The sequence below is a fragment of the Durio zibethinus genome, chromosome 18, assembly GCF_047325235.1.
Source record: "Durio zibethinus cultivar Kanyao isolate XHJ-2024 chromosome 18, ASM4732523v1, whole genome shotgun sequence".
Taxonomy (NCBI): Eukaryota; Viridiplantae; Streptophyta; class Magnoliopsida; order Malvales; family Malvaceae; genus Durio; species Durio zibethinus.
The window spans coordinates 9,877,350-9,901,503 of record NC_143179.1 but is presented as its reverse complement, the minus strand read 5'-3'; the positions used below and the strand labels follow the sequence as shown (position 1 = coordinate 9,901,503).

Below are 24,154 nucleotides of genomic sequence, written 5' to 3'. Positions count from 1 at the left end.
TTAATTTATTTTAAATAATATATGAATTAAATAATTCTTTAAATAATATATTAACTAATGATATCGTCTTCCAAGAAGTGCAGAACATGCTATAAAAACTACTATAAAGAAAATATAAAATATGAATGACTGGCTACATCAACAACAGCTGTTTGGTCCATCTTTCTTAAATAAATACCCGAAAGATTTGATATAACCAGTTGGCCGTCTCATTACTTTAATATCTACTTCTGCAGATTTTAGGTTCAATGTTATAGGATTTTGGTTGAATATTTTAATCCGGTGAGTCTTGATTTGGTCAGTGATCCGGTGATTCTTTCAGGCCTTCCTGTATTTAATATTCAGAAATAAGAGCAAAAGTTATGGTTGTAAAGCGTAAAATAATAACTTTACTCTCTTTTTAACCCAAAAAAGTTTAAATCCCCTAATGGAATTTAAAAAAAAAAAGTACTAAAAAAATGTTAAGGCTTAATTGAGATTTAGTACTACTGTAACTTTATTCTTCTTTTAGGGTAACAAAGGAACAGAACTTCCTTGTGCTTGTTTAAGAAAATAACATTGGTTTTCTTTTTAATAAATATTCTTAATGTGGTTATTGTGAATTAATAATTTGTGATTATAATTGAACTATGTCAAAACATTTCGTAATTTCCAGTAAACCAAATATGTGGGATCAGACAGCAAGATTGAACAAATAGTTTGAAGTTGAAAGCGGAGCCAACCCAAACTACCCAAGTCTAGGAGAGAGAAATGGAAAACTTGAAAATGGCCCCGAGAGTCCACCAATAGTCGGAAGCATAACACCCTTGATTTCAAAAGAATTGATCTTGATTGAAAAGAATCTAATTTATTGTCTCCCTCTCTTATCTCGTGTTCTTTGTTTTTCTTTTCTCTCTTTGTCTGTCCTTTTCTTGAATGTTTCTGCTTCTGTCACCCTAAATATCTTGTTTTCCATTTCAGATTCTGAGAAAATTCTCCTGGGTTTTTGTTAGTTTTTAGAAAGGACTCCATTTTTTATACTTTCAAGACATTTCCGGTTTCTACCACTCGCCCCTGTATCTTGTTCCTTTATAGATAATTTTTAGCTGGGCATGTAAGGACACTTAAAACTCTATAATAAACGTAATTTTTTTAACCTTTTTTTTTTCTCTTTTGAAGCTTGCCTTCTTTAATCGACATGTATCAAATTAGCAAAGCAGTGATCTTTAGTTGTTTTACCTTTAGTTTGATCTTAGCAAAGCAGTGATCTTTAGTTTATTGCCTCGTCTTAGCATTCAATTTAGGATCTGTCTTGTATGTTTCTACTTATTTGTCTTAGGAGTTTCTGTATTTCTCTGATTATTCTCTTGTCTGATTTCTGTCTTTCGTGTGCTTGACAATGTCTGAATTAATGATCGGTTCTCTAAAATATATATCAGCAACAAAGCTATTGGTTCTAATTTTTTTTTAGCTGCTAAACTCGGGGAGATGGAATAATCAACGCTTTGTTTTAAATACTTTTGAAGTTTAAAAACTGACTCAATAAGATTGATTATGGATTGCAGACATAGATGGGTGTCTATCTCAGCACCCCCAAAACGGAGAAATTCTCAGAAGATGGCGAGAATGATAGGGTTAGGTATGGTGTATCATCCATGCAGGGATGGCGTGCAACTATGGAAGATGCTGTGAGTAACAAATGAAACCTTTAATTTTCAGTTGTTCTAATCATTTATTGCAGTCTACTATATTGAAACTATATTGTGGGGGGTGGAAGGCTATGTTTTAAGTTTCTAGCAATGAGTTATTCAGAGAAAGTTTTGGTAGATGGATTTAGTCTTTTATGAAACCCCTTCTAAATGGAATTTTGCGCCATTTTCTTTCCCCATTATCGCCTCAAAAACACAAGACATACATGTATTATAATCACTTTTAAAGTTCATTTATCGTTTACAGTTTATATATTATTCTACAAATAACTTCTTAAGTCATTGAAATTTGATTTCTCCAATTTACAAAAATCTCTACTTAGAACTGCAATCAGAGTGGACTCTATCCCCATTTTTTTATACATTTATCTCCTCTCTTTTTCTGTCCTTATAGTTTATATTTTTGTCAATTTGTAATTTGAGTCATTTTGCTGTCTGTCTTCCTTATGTTATAAATATTGTAGCAGTTAGCTTAAGTGTAGATAACTATCCTACAGGGGATGAATTGGATTGTCTCCAAATTCTTTCCCAAAAATAAATTGAAATAAGGATCAATTCAAGGCTAACATTAGCTTACATTATCTTATATTTCTTGCAAATTCCCATTTCTTTTTTCTATTATGGATATGTTCTAGTTACTTTTATTATTTGTTTTGTTAGCATGCTGCGTATCCTGATCTGGATGCTTCTACTTCATTCTTTGGTGTTTATGATGGTCACGGAGGTAAGACTTGCATGGTTCAGGTACCTGTTATGATTGTTTTCAGTTCCAAATACAGGTTTTCATTTGTTCTAGGCCTTCTGAACTTGAGTTTTTTGTTGCTTCCCATTTGATTACGAACCTTTTTCCTTTTATAACTTGAACCAACTGAAGGATCTTTGAGCCTTTTTGTTTTCAATTATTCTGATGAGACGTTTAGGGAATTCACTTTGGTGTCAGTGAATGCTTAGGAATTTTTAACTTTTCTCCTAAAAGGGTCCTCATAATTGCTTTTTGCAACTGTGCTTAATTTTGATACTAAGTGACTACTTCTCTAGATCAGGCTTGGAATAGCGTCGAGCTTTTTTAAAATATGATTAAGAGTCTTAGTGATGGTCTCTGTTTAGCTTTCTGCAACTTATACTATCTCATAACTTGCAGGCAAGGTAGTTGCAAAGTTCTGTGCCAAATATCTGCACCAGCAGGTTCTCAAGCATGAAGCATATGCAGCTGGGGACATAGGGACATCGGTTCAGAGAGCATTTTTCAGGTTGTTTAATTTGATTACTTGATTTAATATTCGTTCTTCAATGTTTTCATTGTTATGGGAGTCAACAATATAATTCTGGTGCCAGAATGATTTAGGGGATTCAGTGTTTAGTACCTAGAAGTAATGACCTATGTTGATCAATTCTTTGATACTTGAAGTGTGAGAGTGAATTTTCCTTTTGTTCCTCTTTTCTACTTCAAATCTTATATTTCATCAAGGTTATAAATCTTATAATTTTCTCTTCAGTATTTGTTATCTAATCAGATTTAAGGCTTTTTAATGGCTCCTTCTTGTAAAACACTTTCAACAAAGATCAAAATGCTTTTTAAGCTTTGAAAAGGTGGGAAAGGAAAATTTTATTACAAATGATAGTGCTTCCATAACCCATCTTACTTTCCCCTCCCTTTTGTGGCTTGAATGCATTTCCCCATTGTTCGTTTTGTGTGTTTCCAACATGATTTACATTTAGTGCAGAATGGATGAGATGATGCGTGGACAAAGAGGATGGAGGGAATTAGCCATTTTGGGGGATAAACTAAACAAGTTTACCGGCATGATAGAAGGATTAATATGGTCTCCTAGGAGTGGTGATGGGAATGACCATGTCGATGATTGGGCCTTTGAGGAGGTATTTATGAAAACAAAAAGAATATACCCATGTTATTGTCCATAACTAGAATGCTGAACAGAATTTTATTTTTGCCACAAACTACGATGGACACCAAGATTGAAGAAGAATAATAGAACTAGCATTGCTAAATGTTAACTCTTAGCTGAAGTGGTGTACCTATGTATTTTACAATGCCAGATGTTGGAGAATATATTTCTATCTTGAACTTAGTTTACACTTACCTTTTTGGGTTGGGGCAGGGATCATAATGTGCAATCTGGGATGGTTGTGATTGCATAATTATAAATCCATAATTTTCCTGCATTAATTTGTTTGTACAATTGAGGCATTTATTTTATTGCAGCAATTTGTATGTAAAAGTTGTGTTTTTTAAATTGGTAATCAGGGTCCTCATTCTGACTTTTCTGGACCAACTTCTGGGAGCACAGCCTGTGTTGCAATTGTGAAAAACAACCAACTTGTTGTAGCAAATGCTGGTGATTCTCGTTGCGTGATATCTAGAAATTGTCAGGTAATATTCTATTAGCGAGATGTAATTAGCTAGTTTCTTTTGAATGGATACTAAAATAGAGATTATATTTGTTAATCAATTTCAATTATCTACCCGAGCATTTGGCTCAATGGGTGGTGCATGATCTCCCTGCTCTAATAGCAAAGGTCAAATTCCTCTTCTCTGAATAAAAAAAAAAATCAGTTATCTGTGGTTGCTCTGGCTATTGTACTTTGCACTATGGGCATTAAACATAAGTGTCATTCTAGGGAATATTCTTTTCTTTCTGAATACATGGTCTATATTATTTGTTCCTCTATGGCTTCTTTTTTGTAGGCATACAATCTCTCTAGAGATCACAAACCTGATCTTGGGGCAGAGAAAGCAAGGATTTTAAAAGCTGGTGGTTTTATACACGCAGGACGTGTCAATGGCAGTTTGAATCTTGCAAGAGCTATTGGTAATTTTCCTTCCTGCTTGATATCTAGAAACCAAAAAAAAAAAGAACTAGTTGAACTTGCCACTTCAGTCCTTCGAATTTCCTCAAGAGAGAGACATGCCACTGGGTACAAAGAACTCTTACTTTCCTAGATCAAGTGAATAACATTTCTATACACCCACAGTCCTATGGCAAATGTATGAATCCATGCACATCTAACATTTTTATGCATCATTGGGGGAGAAATAGAGAGAGGGAGGTGGAGAGATGTAGTTTTAATCCTTTGATTCCTTTTCCTGCAGGTGACATGGAATTCAAGCAGAATAAATTTTTGCCTGCTGAAAAGCAAATTGTAACTGCTAATCCAGATATAAACACCGTAAGTATATTATCTGTCAGCAATGTGTCCAGCCCTAAAAATCTTTGGAGCTTGTGGTATCTAACTTCTATATCTTACTAATTTTCAATTAGGTTGAGCTCTGTGATGATGATGACTTTATTGTGCTGGCATGTGATGGAATCTGGTATATATCTAATGTCTTTTCCTTTTAGATTATGTTAGAATTAGAATTTAACATATCTCACTTCAAAATTTTATTTAGTTGCTTACTTATTACTCTTCATGGTTCACTCTAATGGTATCCAACTTGAATTTAGTATCTAATGCCTTTTCAATTTTGAATTTTATATTTCAGGGATTGCATATCAAGTCAGAAGCTAGTAGATTTTATTCATGAACAACTAAATTCAGTATGTGCATAAGCCTCTCTTAACTTTGATTGATATGTATGTTTGAATATTTGTTTAGGCAAATCTGCTAGGTCAATTGAGTTCAAGGTCATTCTATGCCTTTTTTTTTTAATGTTTGTGTACTTCGTATGAACTCTTGCATGCAACGCAGGAAATCAAACTTTCTGCTGTTTGTGAGAGAGTACTTGACAAGTGCTTAGCACCATCGACAGCCACTGGTGAGGGCTGCGACAATATGACCATGATCTTGGTGCAGTTCAAGAAACCAATCAAGTCAGCCTCAACTGCAGATCAATCCTCCCATAACAAATCAGTTGACACTGAATCAAAGCCAGAGGGAAGTCGAGAAAAGTAGCTGCATCTGTTGGTGGAGGTATCAGATCCTGTGGTTGAAGAAGATACGAGGACCCTTCATTTTCTCAAACATTGGGATATGCATTTGTACACGGCTTAGGGCAGGAAAGAGTTGACATGTTAAGAAAAAAATATGCTTTTTTTTTTAATTTTTTTATCATTAATGGGAGTGTTTTTCGGTCTGACGATACCACAATATGACAATTTAAGTAATAACATGTACGGTTGGTGACAATAAAATGTTTTTGGGTTAACGGGTCCGTGGAATTTCACACTTGTTTGTTTGTTTCTTCCTTTCCAAGAATTTTAGTTTCGTCTCCTTCCAAATGTTCTGAATTCAGATGAGAAATTGTTTGCAATTACAGTTGGTTGTAGTGCTGCTTGCTTCTCATAATGATAAACTCATCCGTGAAAGCCTATCTTACTTTGTTTGGGCATTTTCTCCCCTTCATTTCAGGTTCAGCAGCAGGAGCACAGGAATTTGAAAACCTTGTCTGACCAAAGATCAGCCACTCCTTAAGTCATCATTCTAGAATACACGTTTGTAATGCAAAACGTACTTCTCACAGGTTACCAGAAACTAGACTTTTAAAAATTAGACTCTTACATTTCAGGCTTTGCCAGTCAAATATGATACACCACATTGAAAGACTAAAAATTTGAAAGAGGATTTTTTATTCACTTTTGACAAATGACCAATCCACTATATTCATATATGCTAGACTGAGCAAATTTGCCCTGATTTACAGTTAACATTGAAGAAATAAGTGAAAGAGGCAATGATAGTAATACTCTGTTGAAATGCCAATCCAAAGTTTTTCAGGGGTACAGTTAACTCTTGTCCCCACCTCAGTTCACTGCTAAACTGTGTGTGAAAACATTACTTATTATTCATTAGACCTTCAAAGCCACCTGATCTTGCCATGAGATTTTCTTCTTCCCAACTCTTTTGCCATTAATCACACAGTTTTTGGGCTTCTTCTCCTTTCTCAACGGGGCCTGAACATCTACTTGACTTCTCCCACCCCGTTTCTCATGAACCTGCAATATCAAAATAGTCAATAATTCCAATATTTCAACAGATAATAGCACAACAAGTTCTAAATCTATATACATATACCAAGTTGATTACCACATTTGGGTCTAAATCTGGAAGAGAACTCGGTCTTCTCTCAACAGCTTCATTGATGCCGTAATTCTTAGCTATTTTGCTTTGCAAGTAAGGGTTTTGTGGTTGAACAGAATCTTGCTGTCGTTCATATTCTTGAGACTTGATCATTGATAAATAGCTGTACCTCTGTCTTAAAAATCTAGAATTCAAGAGTTCTTCTTGATCAATATTTAGAAAATTAAAAAATCCATACAAATTCAGGAAATAGATATCATACCGAACTTCAGCCAAAAGGGTTTCTCGCTTCTGGTTCACTGTCTGCATTTTTTTCTTCTTTGACACAAATTCCTAGGAGTGATTGACACGAAAGAATAAATCACTAACTCAATTACACAAATCAGTTAGAATCATTATAACTGAACATGTAAACACATAAACACTCACTCTATATATTCTGTGAGAATAAGTTTTGATCAATTCCTAACACAACCGTCTCGCTTAATTGAGGTATAATTAATAATCAAGGGAAACTGACATTTGAACAATTAGCAAAATTCTATCGTTCACCAGTTGGATTAAGTAACTAGTAAAATTGTAGGCAGAAACAAACTCAATATCAATATCCAACAAGCTACAGCACCAAACAAGAAACTAGAATCTATGATTTGATGATAAAAGAAGTGGTGGATGATCAAAAGAATGCAGCCTGTTTAATCACATGGCACAACTAAACAGAGTAATTGAGACAAAGGACTAACCTTTTGCAATTCCAAGAACTCCTGCAGTAGGTTTTGATGCTTCAATCTCGCCCTAGCTTCCTCATCAACAGAGTTACATTGCCGATGAGAATTTAGAGAAGACCTTTTCATCTTAATTATCAAAATTGAGACCCCAATTAAAAAAAAAACACAATTAAAAAACTTATCAGGAAAGTATATCAGATATTTTGCAGAAAACTCTGAAGCCCTTCTATCTTTGCAAAAAAGAAAATCTTTTGCCCTAAAATTTATAACCCAGAAAACAATCTCCAATTCCAATTAGGAGAAGAAGAAAAAAAAAAGAAAGAAAATTCCAAGAACCGAAAAAAGCCCTTGTCTTTATTAGCTTCTTGACGATTCCAAAACCAAAACTTGGAGAGAAAGTAAAGAACAAGAAAATCCAGGATTGAGCCAGATAAGGGAGATAGAAATGGGTAATGCTAATAATAATAAGGAAGAGGGGGAGGACAGAGAAAGTTGGGGTGTATCTGGTCTGGTATTCCCGAAAAGGCCCATGAAGAACGGGAGAGAGTTTTGAGTTGAATGAGTGATGGAAGATGGGATACAGGAAGGGCAAATGTGGGAATTAAGAAGTTTTTCTTTTTAGAGAGAGCGAGCTCTGTGGTTGGAGGACAATTGAAGACATATCTATCCAGCTTTCCTTCTATCTGTCTTAGCTTTCCATGTTTCCTTTTTATTTTTTTTTTCCTTTGTATTTTTATTTGGCAGAAAGGGGGGATTTTCATTTTGTATTTGGTTTTGTTTTTCTCCTGTGCAGTACATAAATTTCTGGTCCATCTGGGCCATTTTAGACAGAGAAAGATTTTGTTTTGGATGATTTTTGGGTATGGAAGCATAAAAGGCAGGAGATAAATGGCTACTGTTTGTTTGATGGGGTTGCAGTTGCCAAAGAAAGAACCTTTACATGGCTTAAGATGGTGGTGTGTTGTGTAGTTTTGGATAAGCAACAGCTACAGCATCCCGCCTTAAATTACTATTATATCCTCTTTGGTTTTGGCCTTGACACTTGTCGTAATAACCATATTATTTACACATGGTATAAATATATTAATTTTTTATTGTCCTATGATTTTGACATTTCTAAAGCATGTCGATTGCAGTGACATCTTGACATCAACCAAAGTCCAAACTCCAGTTCCGAAGTCTCGTGCAATGGAATGAATTTTGTCCGAGAGATTCAGTTAAATTCGGCGTATGTTTGTTTCTTTAAGAAAAATCTGTACGAGAAAATGAAAGCACAGTGTTTGTTCATCTGTACATGTGTCTTGCCAGATAGGTTAAGTCGTTAAGAAAATTATTCAAGAAAAGTTTTAGTACTCTCTAGTGTGTTAAAATCAAGGTAAAATCTTTGAACTGCATTTAATGGAAAAAAAAACGACTACCTTATTTTTTTTTCTTGAAATTTCATTGCCTCTAGTAAGTTGTTTAAGGACAAAAAAAAAGATACCAACAAACAAGGCATCTGGTAAGCTGTCCTGTCCAATGCCTGCAGGACAACCCCATATTTTATTGCTCTCCACCCTCCAAATATGTGGTTCCGGGCAAATCAGAGCCTGTTTAAGCCACTTCATACCAAGGAGGGGAGCTGGAACACACAGCACTAGAAGTTGACATGAAAATCCCTCTGCCCAAGTTCAAAATTCCCTAACTTTTACAGAAGTAACATTAGCAAGATGGATCAAAAAGAACAAGAGAATTGACTATGGAGAAAATACTAATATTGTTCATATACATATTAGACCAATAATATTATGATCTAAAATTTTCTTTTCTTTTTACATGGAAGGACAATGTAGGCCAACGCAAAACAGATGAAAGGTTACGTATGCCATCTGCAGCTAATAAAATTATTGTATTACATCACAAAATCATACACACATGATGTACATTAAACATTCAGTCTCGTGGACTATAGCCTAAAACCTTCGAATGCACCTTACTTGCAACTTGAATAGAAGCACCAAGGACAGCTGAAACTGCCGCAGCTAAAATAAATTCCACTCTCTGAACAGCTAAAATGCCAGCACATCCATTGCCAGAATAAGCAAAATCATCATCAGCTTATTACAAAATTGAATCTGAAAATATCTTGCTAATAGTGGGGTTTCCATTAGGGTAGAGCACCAGCTAGACTAACCAAGCCTGACATTCATGCAAGGAACTTAATCACTGGCTTTGACATCAAATTGTCAAATTTGCAATAATTGTTCTGAATCTGTATGAGAAGAGTTGAAAAAGGGAAGTACCTGCCACACTTTGTAAGCAGATCAGCAGCCAGTTACAATGAGTAGCATATAAGCATCCAGATATTTCAACTTTCAAGATTGATTAGGAAGCTGAGCAAACGTTCCCTCGTTGGGGCTGCAGCCCCCAACCATCATCTGTTTGTAGACTGCATAGGCGTGGTCAGAATTTCCAGACACACTATACCCTCGAATAAGAGCATTATAAGTGAATACATTGGGTTCAAGACCCTTAAGTTGTAGTTCATTGTAAAACTTCCCTGCTTGCTCCACCATTCCAGCTGTCCCAAGATTGAGAATTAAGGAATTGTAAGTGTAAAGATCAGGACTTATACGCCTATCCTGCATTTCATCAAAAAGAGAGAGAGCTTCCTCTATCCTTCCCGACCTTCCAAGCCCATTAATCATAAGGTTATAAGATACCAAGTCGGGATCAAGGCCAGTTAACTTCAGTTCCTCAAAATAGTGCAAAGCATCATCTACTCTTCCCACCAAGCAGAGGCAGTCTATAAGAATGGTGTAGGACTTCAAGTCTGGTCTTATCCCTTCCTTAACCATCTTTTTAAATAACTCACAAGCACTATCTACATCACCAGTTTTTCCATAACCATTTATAAGAATATTATAAATAGCACAATTAGCTTTGCATCCATACTCTGCCATCTCCTCAAACAATTGCTTTGCTTCCTCAAGTCTTCCCAATTTCAGAAGTCCATCTATAAGAGGACCATATGTACAGGGAGTTGGACAGAAATCACCACTTATGAGATCATAATACATATTCATAGCCTTTTCTATGTTATTTGATTTTACAAGACCAGAAAGGACTATATTCTGAGTTTTAGTATTAGGCTTGCATCCACGACAAATCATCTCTTCATACACTTCAAAGAGTTTATCCATATGACCAGACTTCCCACAAGCATCAAGCAGCAAGTTATAGGTAGAAGTATCCGGCGCACAACCGATGCTCTTCATCTCCTCAAAAAGGTCCCAAGCCGTATCAGTGGTATGGACTTCAAGCAGTAGCCCACCAATTAACAAATTATATGCTCCTGGCGTTGGGATAACCCCCATACTTTTGGTGAACTTCGCAACTAAATCTCTTGCGAAAATGGCTTTCTTATGCCTACACAAATTTCTAATTAGAGGCACCAAAACAGAGTCATCCTTACAGATCTTATTGCACACCAATGTCTCAGCAAATAAAACAGCTTTATCCATTCCAGCTTCAATCAAAATCCCACTCATTAAATCTGCCCAAAATGACCTGTTCCTATCAATCCCATCCTGATAAACAAAGTCCTGGGCAATCTTGAAGGCATCCATAACCAGCCCATCCTTGACAACCCCAGGAAGAAGGGTGCACAAAGTCACATAGTCAGGGTAAAGCAACTTCTTCATCTGATGAAAGACCCAAATTGCATCATTAACTCTGTTTTCTTTAATAAAGCCATAAATAATAGTGTTGTAAGTCAGAACATCAGGACTACAATTCCATGTCATCATTTTATATAGCATTTTCAATGCCAAATCAACCTCATCATTCTTGCAAAGGCAATCCAGCAGGGTGTTGAAAGTTATTGTGTTAGGGGGACAGCCATGCCTGGTCATACTTTCAAACAATTCAACTGCCTTTTGGACTTGACCCTCTTTCCCTAATCCAGCTATTAATGTGTTAAAGGTCACAACTGAAGGAGTAAGCTTCATGTCCTTCATTTTATGAAACATTTCCCATGCCTCATCTACTCGGCCAGCCTTGAAAAGCATGTCAATCAAAGAATTAATGATAATTACATCAGGTTCACACTGATTTTCCAACATCTCAGGCAGCAACTTAATGGCTTCATCCACTTTCCCAACTTTACCATAGCACTTCATCATCATGTTATAGGTCACTGAATCTGCAGCAATCCCACTACTTTTAAGTTCATTAAAAATAGCTTTTGCTTCACCAAGCCTTCCCGCTTCAGCAAGACTATATAAAGAAGCATTGCAAGCAATAACATTAGGAACAATTCCTCTAGCTTTCATCTTCTCAAAGGTCGCGAGAGCTTTGCCATGGTAGCCAGACTTTCCATAATAGTTAATGAAAAGGATGTATGTATAAGCAGTAGGTTTAATGCTTAGAGATTCCAAATTAGTAAAAAGCTCCAATGCCTCATCAACCCTATTTACCCTCAATAATCCACAAATTAATGTGTTATAAGTATGAAGATTGGGGGAGACCCCTTGCTTTCTCATGACCTCCAACATATCAAAAGCTTCCTCTAAATTTCCGACTTTGCAGAAAGCATTGATAAGTATGGTAAAAGTAACCACATCAGGAGCATAACCATCAGCTTCCATTTCGTTCCAATATTCTTTCACCAAGTCCAAGTCTCCATAGTCACTGGACTTGTCCAACAAAGTAATATAGGTTATTCTGTCAGGTTTATGATTGCTAGCTTTCATCTTTAAGTATATTTCCTTTGCTTGATCAAGTCTCTCACTATTACATAGAGCATCAATCAGAACAGTATAAGTAACAACATCAGGCCCGCACCCCAGATTATCCATTCTCTTCAAGATCCCAAGTGCCTCATTGATTTTCCCAGCCCTACCAAGCACTCTAATGCATATTGTAAAAGTGTAAACATTTGGCTTCAATCCCAGAGTCTCCATCTCTTCTAGCAAATCCATAACTGTTTCAATATCCCTTCTCTTCCCAGATGCTACCATAAGAGCTGAATAAGTCTTAAGACTAGGCTTTAGACCTTCAGAGACCATTCTTCTATACACCTGTAGAGCCTCCCTTGAAAACCCAGATTGAAGTAGCAAATGGATCAATCCATTATATGAATATGCATTCAGAAAAAACCCAGCATTTCTCATTCTCTCAAGTCCATATGGTGCTTGACGAAGCCCACCTCTGATATCAAGACCCTTAAAAACAGTCAAATATGTATTCAAATCCCTCTTGATGATTTGCTTTTGCATTAATTCAAACACAAAACGCATATCTCCCACCATTCTATGAATTCTCAAGACTTCAAGCATATGATTACAAGTTTCGGTGGTGTGAACAACATTGGGCAACTCTGCAACTGACTTAAAGTAAGAAAAAGCAGATTTGGGGTCCGGAATCGACCTGAGAAGCCTCGAAACTTCCTCAGAAGACAAGCTATATTTGCATTTCCCATTTGCTACCACCATTTCAGATGAACTTTTCATTACATAGAAACCCAATTGCTGTTTTCTACGTTTCTTCCAGGTCACCATACAGCCATATCGCAAAACCTTTAAATTTCCAAGCTTTCTACCTCCAAAGGACACATTTTTATGGCTAAAAGCAGAGACTTTACTATCAACTAAAATACAACTGTGATTGAGACTATTGCAGCAAGCAGTCATTGAGCAAAGTATTAAAACAGCTATGAAAGAGTTATTACCAACAAAACGATGATCATGAGCAAGTAATCACAGATGGGTCACTTTTCGCATAACTGCTGTTCATTGCATTTTCTTTGAAAGAACAAGAAGACGTAAAGATAGAGAAAAGGGCATTTGCTCTAACTAAAATATCTGATTGGAGAGAGACAAAGAAAGATTGGGTTCAGCGTGGTTGGATATTTAAAGTAGAGAGGTTTGTCTGTTTTAATTACAGGAGCTCCATGACCGCACATTTTAGGTTTTTAGGATATTTTCAGCCCATTGGCTTAGTTAAAATATATATATATATATATATATATATATATATATAACTTATTACAACTCCGTAAGTATTACCATAACAAAGAAAAAAAAAAAAGCCGGAAACAAACATAAAAACATCATAGTAAACCTAACTGCTGTTCTGCCGCCAAAAACCTCTTTGGCCTTTCAGCCCTTGCAATTCATTAAGGCATATTTCTCAAAAGTAGTTGGCTCCAAGCAGAGAGAGAGAGAGAAATAGAGAGTAAACTTTGAATCTTGAAAAAATTTGGGAGGTGAAAGAGGGAGCTCAGTAATCCCAGAGTTCGTAATAAATTCAGTGAAGACAATGCTAGTAAGCGTTGAAAGTCTGAGGACCCATTTGCTCCACTTTTTATCTCTCTCAGACCCTGATGTCCTTGCTCAAATGCCCCCTCTTCAACGCGTTCGGGCTTCTCTTCTCGCTTGCTTTTTACTTGTATTTCGGATTTGATTTTAGTGTGAATTATCTCTTTTAAATGCTTAAACTTTTGTTATTGTGATAATGGTTTCTGTTTGTTTTTTTTTTTTTTCAGTGAGGTTGAGATGCATCGGAGTGCACCCAGATGACCATCCCATTAAATCAGATCGTGTATAACACTCTGCATTTATTTTCCTTTCAAACTTAGATTTTCAATTTTTCATTATGGGGGTCTCTTTGTGGGAATTAAGTACAAGACGAGCGGTTCGTATATTTTGAATTCTCAAGCAGCACTCGTTTCACATGTAACCTTTTTTCACATGGATTCAGATGATGACCTGCCTCCGAGATCATGGGTTTTGTTTTTACAGTCTTTATTTTTTCACAGTTATATTCTTGATTCTTTTGACCTGCCTCCGAGATCATGGGTTTTGTTTTTACAGTCTTTATTTTTTCACAGTTATGTTCTTGATTCTTTTTGCCTTTGGTAGGGATAAACCAACTTTGTATATTTTGAATTCTCAAGCAGCACTCGTTTCACATGTTACCTTTTTTCACATGGATTTGCTTTCAGATGATGACCTGCCTCCGAGATGGGTTTTGTTTTTACAGTCTTTATTTTTTCACAGTTATGTTCTTGATTCTTTTTGCCTTTGGTAGGGATAAACCAACTTTGTATATAACTGAGTCCTATAGAGAAATTCCATTAGCCAACCTTTTCTTTTCACATTACTGAATTGGTTTATTTCCTTCATTTTCCTCTTCTGACCCTGATTCGTGCTGTTATTGTGTTGATGAAATCTCACAGGTTTCTGGGTCAGTTGCAACAGCTATCAACAGGAAACAATTCAGTACGGATTAACATATCATTAAAGTAGGGTAAACTGATAAGTTGTAATCTCAACTACATGTAAAAAGAATGAAATAATCTCCCCAACAATAATGGATAACAAAACCCAAACCATCTCTCAAAGCCAAAAAAAAAAAAAATCCAGTCATCTCAAAACAACCCGAAAACCAAAACCCCCAGTGTCACCAAGAAACCAGCCTTCAACCCTGTAGCACTGCTTGTAGGAGCAATGGCGGGACCCTCAATTTCCGCAGGAGAAGGTGCTGGGGAGATTCCAGTGTACCTGTGCCTTGGAGACAACACAACCACAATCAATTTCTGGCCTTGCTCACAGTGACCCTCAGCTCCACTGATGAAGTAAAATGGCCCTGACTTCTCGAGCTTCACCTTGGTGCTTCCGTCCTTGTACTCTGCTATTGAGTTTGAGGTATTGCAGCTTCCATAAGCCTCCTTAGTCACTTGCAGCACTGAGTCTTTGCCACCATCATATTTCCATACTGTAATGTCAAAACCCAAAAGGAATTAATTAGAAAAAACTTGAGAAGAAAAAAACAGTGCCACAAAGTGAAGTGCAGCATTCTATTACCGAGAGAGTCGCCAATGCGGAAACGGGAAATTTCAGCCCATTTGTTGAGCGAGTCTGATTCAGAGGATGGGATCTTCCAAGCGTCTGTCTTCCCACCAACCAAGAATTCTTTAGCTTCCGTGAAGCTTAAAAATAGAAACAAGAGCACCAAAGAAAAAGTTAGCCTTCTTGAAAAGGCTGCCATGGGAAATCAAAGTTTGGAGATGCTGAGCAGAAATGGAAAGCGAGGAAGTGAAGCGAAACTGGGTAAGCTCCTGTAGAAAAGAGAAAGGTGAGTTGGGACTTGGGAGTAGTGAGTCAGGGTCTTACTGTATTTATACAAGTGAGAAACTGAAAAGGGGAGGGAAACTAGCCGTTACAAGGATGGTGTTAAAGTTGGCCACGTGGCCTTCTGGGCTCAGAGTCTCTGACCGACGGTCCCTTGGCCGTTGTAACGGTTAAATGGCATGAAAAGGGGGAAATGGATCTTTAACGGTCAAATAGAGAAATCCCTTCCCTGGGGTCTTTAAATCTTAGATGTTGGTGCCATGCCTTTGGTTTTTTACGTTTCTTTTATTAGCAAACAACAAATAGTTTTTTCAGTAGAAAATAACGTTTGAAGTCCCCATTAATAAATGTGAGCTTTTTATTATTCACAATATTTTACGTTGTTGCACCGTTTTCTAGTGCTTATACCATGAGCTTGCTTAAATTGGTGATAATTACAATACGATAACCAGTGCAACCATACCAGCCCCACTAGGCCACCACCACCGGTCGTCAAGGAAATGAGGCAATTCAGAGGAAAATTACACAATATTAACGTTAGCTTGAACTCCTTCGATTCAAGTAAGCTTTGAAGCTCCAGCTTGAGCAGCCGACCGGAGTAGTTCTCAAGTTAGCAGATAGCCAGTTCCAACGTTCGAAACATCATCTCTTAGCTGCTGGGGAGCTGGTCGTCCTATGTATTTATAGATTGGATAAGCAGCAGTTCAGTCTCAGCTAATTCTACCAAACTGCTGCAATATGTTCAGTTCCAGCTTTCTATAGTTAGGAATTTATTCATATTTTGACTACTACTACAAAGATTCTTACTGGTTAATACCAATACTTAACAAATCAATCAGCAAAAATATTTTGCATTTCCCATAGATCAACGAATACAGTGGCGCCTTAATATTTACATAGCCCTTTTTTATGTTAAAATTATCGGGCAATTTTTTTTTCCTCATCCTGAAAATACACATAAAAAAAGTTGGTTGATTAGCTTAGTCATCAATTCTGCTGAATTTTTCACAGCAATTTCCAATACAACAGCAGAGAATGTTTCACAAAAGAATCTCAACATACATTAGGAAAAGGTATTCTTCAATCAACTATAAACATGAACTCAGTCCAAAAATGTGTATTAAAGTTTACATCTGAAAGCATGATTATATCTTAACCTGGAATCTTAACCTAAGACAATGATCTTTGAAGACAACAATGTCATAAGACATATCCCGTTTCACACATTAATCGATCTTGACAGATGAGTAGATAAGCCTCGTAAACCAAAAGCATGCAAAAAATCCAATGGTGCCGGTTAGCACAAAAAATGAATATGAAGCAATTAGCATGTATCCAAAGTATAGGAGCCCAGAAACCAGCTTAGTGATCTCAAGCTTCGTGAAGAAGTAGAATGTAGCATAGAGGAAGAGGTACAAAGCTGAGGAGCCCGATGTCAGATATGACCTCCACCACCAGAGATAATCTTCACTGCATAACTGGAAGTAGCAAAGCACAATGGTTATTTCAGCACAAGTGATAAGGAGGATAATGAAGACCAAGAACAAGAAGCCAAATATGTAGTAGAACTGATTCAGCCAGATTGAGGTAAGAATGAAGAACAATTCGATGAAAACAGCTCCAAATGGAAGTATTCCTCCAATCAGAATAGAGAAAACCGGGTTCATATACCAAGCCTGCTCAGGGATTTGCCTTGGAATTTTATTGGTCTTCACAGGATCCTCAATAGCTGGCTTCTTGAACCCAACATAACCACCCACAAAAACAAGTGGAACTGAAATACCAAACCATAGGAGGACCAAAGCAAACATTGTCCCAAATGGCACAGCCCCAGAAGACTTCTGGCCCCATATAAGAGCATTTAAGACAAAGAAGATGGCAAAGATAATGGCTGGGAACATGCATGCAGTCCTGAGAGCTATTTTCTTCCACTCTGCTCCTTTAAACATTTTGTATATACGGCCAGAGGCATAGCCAGCAAAAATGCCCATGAAGACCCAAAGTAAGAGCATAGCTGTCATAAGACCGCCTCGGTTTGAAGGGGAAAGAAATCCAAGAACAGCAAAGATCATGGTAACAAGTATCATGCCCAAAAATTGAACACCAGTGCCAACATAGACACAGAGTAGATCAGAATTAGATGGAGGTCTGAAAACATCGCCATGGACAAGCTTCCACCCAGTCTCTTCTTGGGCTTCTTCCTGGGTCTCAAGTTCGTTATACTTAGAAATGTCACGGTAAAGCGTCCTTAGCATAATCATGGCTACCATGCCCGAAAGGAAGAGAACAATCATCAAAGAATTGACAATTGAAAACCAGTGTATTTGGTCATCACTCATTAAAAGATATGCATCCCATCTAGATGCCCACTTCACATCACTTTCCTGAAAATCAGCACAAGAAGATAGAAGAATATTAGCACCTCATAGATGAATGAGGTTAAAACCTTATTTCAAGAAAAGTGACCCATTAGAGAAAATTTTCCAAATAATAATTTGCCAGCAGAATTTACTTAAAACACAAATGATTGTAAACTGTAGGGGCTTTAGCCCATGGTTGACATTCAAAAAATTAAAATAGCAACTGTGAACCCCTAAAAATTATTTACAGTTGACGAGCTAACCTGGTATTCAACACCATAGGTGAATATAATTTCCTTGTTTGCTTCAACTTCTTGAGGAGTGTTAGAATTAACAACTGTACGTTTGGTATGGGGGTCACATGTTTTTAAATGTGATTTCTCACTCCATTTCCCTTCATATTCATGTTTAATGCTGCATTGTTTTAGAATATAAAGAAAATTCCATCAAAATTTAATACTATAATCACAGCAAATCAACAATTTTACAGTATGCTAGAACTCAGAGGAATTAACCTGTTCGGTTTAACCTCAAATCCCACAATTCTAGCAGAATCAGTTTGCAAATCCCTATGATACTTGACAGTAAATGCCAAATGGTTGTGAATGAAATATTTTTCCTCCTTGCTCTGCATGTAATCAGACAAAGTAAGCATGCATAGTAGCTAATACATCCACTAAGAAAGGAACTTTGGTTTCTAATAGATTATTATGTTACCCCACTGTATTGGCCTTTGAGCCCAATATGGTAGCCAAGCTGATAAACAGTAGGAGAATCCTGATCTGATCTTCTAATCGGAACAACAAGGGGGAGGTTATCCAGGATCCTGTCAAACAAATCACAAATTAATTTAGAAAAAGAACCTTGAGAACAATCATTACAAGATTGGCAGATGAATTCCATGTCCGAAGAAACAAATAGCATACATATTGACTCGATATTCATCATCAATCTTCTCCTTAAACAGCTTTGCAGTTTTGGCATCAAGTGTAATCCGGCAAAGAACAGCACATATTTGTGGCTCTCGCATTTTAAACTGCATTAATGCAAGTCAAAGAGAACAAGTTAATAGCCATAAAATAAACAATGTGGCCCATAATCATCAGAAATACTAAAACTGACCTCATAACGAGAGTTTTCAATACGGTCACCACGAAGCACTTCCCCAAGATTCTCTGCACTGTCAACTATCTTTTTTGGCAGACAAAAAGGAAGCGAATAATACGAGTAAGGAAGTTGGGTCTTTATAGAAGTCAATTTGTTCACTTTCACCTTCAAAGGATCTCCCTGCAAACCCCAACAAAAGAATCAATAACTAAACAAGACCATAATAATTCCTCAATGAACACCCCAAATATCACAGCACGTAGCGAGAACCTAAAGTGGTTTAATCAAAGTAATTATCACTTAGGTAGCTAATCACTATAAAGAACAAGCATCCTTCCCTTACAACAATATGTAAATTAAACCTCTTTTGAAAATACAATTCCCAATCATAGATCGAAAAGGTTGACAAATCATAGGGTGAAATGAAGCTAATTTGTTCAAAAAAACCTATTCAAACAACCTAGCCGAATCAGAAACAAATCGATAAGAAAAGTGAATTATAAAGCCTTCTTTTCAAATTCCAACATAGAAATTTCTCATTAATTTCCTTCCCATATTGATTCCTATATGAATCCTATCTTTCTAATATAAAACAAACAGAGGTTAAAGTGAAGATACCAAATTAAAACCAAACCAAATGAAACAAAGCAGATCAAGCACGAAAGAGAAAGAAAAAAGGAAGAGAAGCAAAAAAGGAGACCTTCTGGAAGTCCTCGGGGGCGACACCAGGGAGGTAGAAGCAGTAAGAGCCGTGGATCAGAAACAGGAAGAGAATCGCCGACATCATCGTCGTCGATTTGCGCACAGATCTCGATCGAGAATCCATTATGAAGGTGGAGAAACTCTCTCAGGGAGAGAGGGTTAGATCTGGAAAAACAAAGAACGCGTGTGTTGGGGAGTGTAATAAGGAGACAACAAACTTGCAAGAAGAGATGCTGCGGTTGGGCTGGACAGGTGGTGGAGGGGAACTAGCCAATAGATCGCGACCGTGGTCTTGGTCCTGTTTGTCCTGGTACGGTGCTTTCTAGTGATTCATTCTTCTGTTGCCACGTGTGTTCCCCTCTTTTTGGGTTTTTTAGGCTTAATTCCCAAATAAACCGCAAAACTTTACTTCAAAATGCAAACAAGCCCTCGATCTTTTACTGTATAAAATTAAGGTTATAAATTTTTATTTTGTTATTATTATACTTATTAAATCTTAAAATTAGATGAAAATGTCTAAAATAAAATTTTTAAAATAATATTCTTTTAAATATTTATTATTTTACTCATCTAAATTAATTTAACCAAACATTTTCAACAAATTCAATCATTCAATTTAAAAATTTATATAAAAATTAAATACTTTATATTTTCAATATTCTAATTACAATAAAATTAAAGTTCACAACCTTAATTTCATAAGATTGAAGGGCTATATGCATTTTAGAATAAACTTTGAGGACTTATTTGGGTATTACAACTTTTTTTGTGCGCTCGCTCTTTAGGCAGGCTGTAAGTCTACTCAAGTATCGGTCATAGATTACCTCGTCCTGTCCATTTAGGCCCACTTCTGTTCCCAATTCCTCTATTTTTTTTTTAATGTTCAAGTTTCAAAATGATTGAATCAAAACTATGCAACAAGATTCATCAATTTTAAGAAATTAAATTTCAATTTAATTGTACTCAATAAATTTTAGTTATTAATTTCAAACAAAACTTCATTCATATTTTTGTTTATTTTTTTGGTACCTCAAAACAAATGTCATGGTGGGATAGCTTTGATAATGGCCGATTTCAGGGTGGCTAGATTTCTTAGTTGGGCTTGAACTAGTCTACTTATTGGATTGGATTTTGGGCTTCATATATTTGGCAAACTCCAGTTTTAAATCATTGATGTGGCACCAAAGATACCATTTTTTTTTCAAATAAATATATAAAAGGATAAGAAAAATCCATTAATCCTGTCAAAAGAACAACAATCAGCCAATGGAGTTTTGATAAATATTCAGTTTCCATCAGAATAAAACCTTCACAGCCTTGAAATTCAAGCTAGGCCTGGGGCAATCTAATAGTATTACTACTATTTATTCTCTGTGATGGAATTTCCACGTGGAAAACAAAACAATGAAACATGAAGAATCTAAAGCATTAATCAAGCTCATTGATCGGGTCTAAAATTCAGCAATCACTGATCCAAGTGTTTTTGACAGAAGTATTCACCATTCTTTAGGAATTTCAGGCTGAAAAGAAAATCAGCATTTTGTATTTTGCTTTCATGATGGAAACTACACGGCCAAAAGACCAAAATGGAATAATTTGCATACGGCAATAGTTCATATTTTGTGAAGATTTTCAAGGTCGTTAGCATGATTGATCAAAGTCCACGATAATTCAAGAATTGGCAAGACCAGGCCAGGTGCAGACGATTGGATTCCTTTCCAACCCCTTAAGTTGGAAAAAAAATTAAGTGAGGGTTCAAATTCTATCATATTTTTAATATAAAACAATCGAATTTATCACATTATTAATTAAATTCAAATATAAATTTCAGTAAGATTTATTTAATATAAAATTTGTTATGAAATTTTTTTTATTACAATTACAACAATTTTTTTCAACCAAAATTATAATAATTTTTATTATTATTTTCAATATTCATTAACCTAAATAATTTGTCAATATTTTAGATTCTATACCTCTTTCTTAAGACCCTAATCAGCATATAGAATATGACCAGCTAAATCGTATGCCTCGGCCAATTTGGGCAATGGAAAAACCCATGTTCTTGCCATACAAATATCGACTTTGGGCCATTCTAGAAACTCACATACCAATTCAATGCAGACTTGGTACACCTTTCAAGTACGTATCGTCAATAAATTAACATGTGAATCCAGTGGCAGAGCATTTTCCTTCAAATTTCCCACCACATTTTCCGGTTTGGATGGAATCCATGTGCTCCCTCCCATTGATAAATCTTCCATTTTAGTGTATTCCACGTTTTCTGAAGTCTTTGTTTGGAGAGAGATTTAGAGGGGAGGCAAAGTTTGATGTATTGGTAAGTAGTTAGTACAATCATGTCGAGCTTTAAGAGCATAAAACCTGGAGAGAATCTACCAAGTTGTATAAACACAAAGAGCACCAATCACTCAAAACTGTGAACTTATTCTAAACCCGCAAAAAGGCTGGGCATAAAGGGAGCTGCCTGGTCCCCCACATCTCGGCCATTGCCATGGAAAAGCCCATCACATCATGCCCATTAAACCTTTTGGGACCCTCAACTTCCCCATCATCATTTATTTATGATGGCTTATGCTCACGCCTCCCATTTCCTCTTCTACTACTGCTACAACTTTTTTTTTTCTCCCTTGGATCTTCGTATGCCATGTGCTACTTGCCAAAGGTTAGTATCAGTCGCCCACAGTTGCCTGTTAGTTTTGATGGTAATCCCAAATCTGATCACTTTGGGCATTAGTTTATCCTAATTATGAATTAAAAATTAAAAATTAAAAATTAAAAATTAAAGGTCAATAATCAGTTGATTTAATTTAAAAAAATAAATGAGCTAATTAATTTTTATTTAATAAATAATTAAATCAATTGAAAATTTTTAAATTATTAATCATAATTGAATTAATCAAAATCGATTTAATTAGTTTAATTAAATAATTAAATTTTTTATTATAAATAATTATGTTATCATAAATTTAATTCAATAAAATTAAAATTCAAATACTATTCAAATTACATCATTAAAAATTTTAATAATTTCAATAATATTTTATAAAAAAAATAAAAAAACTCATATCTAATTTTTTACTTTTACTTATTAAAAAATTGATTAATTTAATCATTTTAGTTATCAAATTTTTTTTAATATTAATCAAATTAATTAATTTAATTAATCTAAAAAATCAATTATAATCAAAATTAAATAAATCAAATCAAATTAATTAAATTTATTCAATTTCAATTAATCTAATCAATTTAAACCAACTTTTACTCCATCTATAAAAATCAAAGATATTGACATAAAAAAAATGACACTTACGTCCCACAAAACATTTAAGATCTTAACACTAAAAGAAAGTAAGGTCTTTAAAATTGGTAATAACTACACTTTTGCAGAAGGTTCAGTTATTAACCATGAATCAATGGCCATCAAAACAAGACCTCGAATTGAAAAAAATAGAATCTTTATTACTATTATTTGGCTGAAATCAAGCTTAATATGTGAGAATAATGGTACCTAAAGAGGAGGCTGGCATTTGGATTTTCATTGGTGTCCATTAATAAACGTATTTGACGTAAAGGCAAATCAGTAGTTGAACGGCACCTATAATAATGATAAGGCAGCTGTAAAAGGAGGCAGATGTGAAAGGGGGTTTTTTTAATCACCCAATTAAGAGGAGTGATTGCACTTGTACAAAAAGCCATGTCCCGTCCCCCACTCGTAAGTCAGATGTCCGACCCCACGTATTTGTGGCTTCGGGACCATGGCATAGTTTTTGCCTTCGAATTATCCCATCCATTTCTGTGATTTCTAATCAAAGATCAAGTTATTTATTTAAATTTTTTAAAATTTTAAATTTTTTAAATAAATTTATTTTTAATTTTTAAATTTCGAATTATACCTTTAATAAAATATTTAAAACTCAATCCTAACTTAATTTGATCTAAATTCATATATATATATATATAAAGTTATTTATTTATATATGTATGTGAATTATATAAAAATTAATTTATATATATTAAAAATAAAATTATATATTTAATTTAATTATAATTTTAAAAATTTTTATTATATAAATTAAATTTAATAAATAAATTTAAAATTTATTTTTTAATTTAAAACAAAATTTAAAATCTAAAATTTTAAACTAAATCAAACATAAATAAATATATAATTTATTAATATTAAATATAAATTTAATTTAAATTCGATCAAATGATCATAAACTACTGTACTTTTAACTAATGAAAAATGATATCCACGTCTCATACGACAACAAATGCCTCTCTAAAGAAAATGATCGCTCAATCTCAATGTTTATTATTTTACGTGTATTTATTTATTATAATATTATTATTAACTTTGTATTTTAAAATTATAAATTATAAGTTTTATTGCG

General features: G+C 35.2%; 5 protein-coding genes and 1 long non-coding RNA gene across 14 annotated transcripts; 2 read left to right on the top strand and 4 right to left on the bottom strand.

The window, feature by feature from the left end:
* The first annotated feature begins 185 nt into the window (after positions 1 to 185).
* Positions 186 to 5,874, top strand: LOC111299417 (putative protein phosphatase 2C 60). 6 transcript variants are annotated; one of them, XM_022894596.2, is made up of 11 exons: positions 186 to 282; positions 1,545 to 1,667; positions 2,349 to 2,412; positions 2,830 to 2,938; positions 3,413 to 3,566; positions 3,955 to 4,080; positions 4,396 to 4,519; positions 4,801 to 4,877; positions 4,970 to 5,022; positions 5,194 to 5,248; positions 5,400 to 5,874. In XM_022894596.2, the coding sequence occupies exons 2-11, from the start codon at positions 1,551 to 1,553 to the stop codon at positions 5,601 to 5,603; spliced, it is 1,083 nt and encodes a 360-aa protein (XP_022750331.1). In that variant the 5' UTR covers positions 186 to 282; positions 1,545 to 1,550; the 3' UTR covers positions 5,604 to 5,874. The 6 variants fall into 6 exon arrangements, with proteins under 6 accessions (XP_022750331.1, XP_022750332.1, XP_022750329.1 ...); XM_022894594.2 differs by lacking the exon at positions 186 to 282 and adding an exon at positions 656 to 1,093; XM_022894595.2 differs by lacking the exon at positions 186 to 282 and adding an exon at positions 656 to 1,122.
* A 386-nt stretch (positions 5,875 to 6,260) lies between these two features.
* Positions 6,261 to 8,391, bottom strand: LOC111299419 (uncharacterized). 4 transcript variants are annotated; one of them, XM_089747416.1, is made up of 4 exons: positions 7,472 to 8,391; positions 6,991 to 7,061; positions 6,723 to 6,912; positions 6,261 to 6,643 (listed from the first exon to the last, which is right to left on the bottom strand). In XM_089747416.1, the coding sequence occupies exons 1-4, from the start codon at positions 7,580 to 7,582 to the stop codon at positions 6,497 to 6,499; spliced, it is 519 nt and encodes a 172-aa protein (XP_089603542.1). In that variant the 5' UTR covers positions 7,583 to 8,391; the 3' UTR covers positions 6,261 to 6,496. The 4 variants fall into 4 exon arrangements, with proteins under 4 accessions (XP_089603542.1, XP_022750334.2, XP_022750333.2 ...); XM_022894599.2 differs by having other exon boundaries at positions 6,738 to 6,912; XM_022894598.2 differs by having other exon boundaries at positions 6,735 to 6,912; positions 7,472 to 8,380.
* Positions 8,392 to 9,195: 804 nt separating this feature from the next.
* Positions 9,196 to 13,439, bottom strand: PGR3 (proton gradient regulation 3). Its single transcript, XM_022894593.2, has 2 exons — positions 9,739 to 13,439; positions 9,196 to 9,634 (listed from the first exon to the last, which is right to left on the bottom strand). The coding sequence occupies exon 1, from the start codon at positions 13,126 to 13,128 to the stop codon at positions 9,811 to 9,813; it is 3,318 nt and encodes a 1,105-aa protein (XP_022750328.2). The 5' UTR covers positions 13,129 to 13,439; the 3' UTR covers positions 9,196 to 9,634; positions 9,739 to 9,810.
* Positions 13,440 to 13,445: 6 nt separating this feature from the next.
* On the top strand, positions 13,446 to 14,409 carry LOC149513698 (uncharacterized). The gene is made up of 2 exons (XR_016329809.1): positions 13,446 to 13,885; positions 13,983 to 14,409. It is a non-coding gene; the product is annotated as an uncharacterized LOC149513698 (long non-coding RNA).
* A 305-nt stretch (positions 14,410 to 14,714) lies between these two features.
* LOC111299415 (early nodulin-like protein 15) lies at positions 14,715 to 15,588 on the bottom strand. Its single transcript, XM_022894592.2, has 2 exons — positions 15,304 to 15,588; positions 14,715 to 15,214 (listed from the first exon to the last, which is right to left on the bottom strand). The coding sequence occupies exons 1-2, from the start codon at positions 15,485 to 15,487 to the stop codon at positions 14,868 to 14,870; spliced, it is 531 nt and encodes a 176-aa protein (XP_022750327.2). The 5' UTR covers positions 15,488 to 15,588; the 3' UTR covers positions 14,715 to 14,867.
* Positions 15,589 to 16,550: 962 nt separating this feature from the next.
* On the bottom strand, positions 16,551 to 19,914 carry LOC111299414 (transmembrane 9 superfamily member 8-like). The gene is made up of 7 exons (XM_022894591.2): positions 19,738 to 19,914; positions 19,053 to 19,217; positions 18,857 to 18,966; positions 18,648 to 18,756; positions 18,446 to 18,558; positions 18,194 to 18,344; positions 16,551 to 17,954 (listed from the first exon to the last, which is right to left on the bottom strand). Exons 1-7 carry the CDS (start codon positions 19,861 to 19,863, stop codon positions 16,797 to 16,799), a joined length of 1,932 nt encoding a protein of 643 aa, XP_022750326.2. The 5' UTR covers positions 19,864 to 19,914; the 3' UTR covers positions 16,551 to 16,796.
* Between the last annotated feature and the right edge of the window lie 4,240 nt (positions 19,915 to 24,154).

What these genes read in the sequence shown, in the direction of transcription:
- LOC111299417 (XM_022894596.2), top strand. Translation starts at nt 1,551, where the DNA reads ATGGGTGTCTATCTCAGCACCCCCAAAACGGAGAAATTCTCAGAAGAT. An exon ending in TGTTTATGATGGTCACGGAG is followed by an intron (nt 2,413 to 2,829) that starts GTAAGACTTGCA and finishes CATAACTTGCAG; the next exon opens with GCAAGGTAGTTGCAAAGTTC. An exon ending in ATGATTGGGCCTTTGAGGAG is followed by an intron (nt 3,567 to 3,954) that starts GTATTTATGAAA and finishes ATTGGTAATCAG; the next exon opens with GGTCCTCATTCTGACTTTTC.
- LOC111299419 (XM_089747415.1), bottom strand. Translation starts at nt 7,582, where the DNA reads ATGAAAAGGTCTTCTCTAAATTCTCATCGGCAATGTAACTCTGTTGAT. An exon ending in AGTTCTTGGAATTGCAAAAG is followed by an intron (nt 7,062 to 7,471) that starts GTTAGTCCTTTG and finishes AATCACTCCTAG; the next exon opens with GAATTTGTGTCAAAGAAGAA. An exon ending in CAGATTTAGACCCAAATGTG is followed by an intron (nt 6,644 to 6,734) that starts GTAATCAACTTG and finishes TTGATATTGCAG; the next exon opens with GTTCATGAGAAACGGGGTGG.
- PGR3 (XM_022894593.2), bottom strand. Translation starts at nt 13,128, where the DNA reads ATGACTGCTTGCTGCAATAGTCTCAATCACAGTTGTATTTTAGTTGAT.
- LOC111299415 (XM_022894592.2), bottom strand. Translation starts at nt 15,487, where the DNA reads ATGGCAGCCTTTTCAAGAAGGCTAACTTTTTCTTTGGTGCTCTTGTTT. An exon ending in CCGCATTGGCGACTCTCTCG is followed by an intron (nt 15,215 to 15,303) that starts GTAATAGAATGC and finishes TTGACATTACAG; the next exon opens with TATGGAAATATGATGGTGGC.
- LOC111299414 (XM_022894591.2), bottom strand. Translation starts at nt 19,863, where the DNA reads ATGGATTCTCGATCGAGATCTGTGCGCAAATCGACGACGATGATGTCG. An exon ending in TTGAAAACTCTCGTTATGAG is followed by an intron (nt 18,967 to 19,052) that starts GTCAGTTTTAGT and finishes GCATTAATGCAG; the next exon opens with TTTAAAATGCGAGAGCCACA. An exon ending in GATGAATATCGAGTCAATAT is followed by an intron (nt 18,757 to 18,856) that starts GTATGCTATTTG and finishes TTTGTTTGACAG; the next exon opens with GATCCTGGATAACCTCCCCC.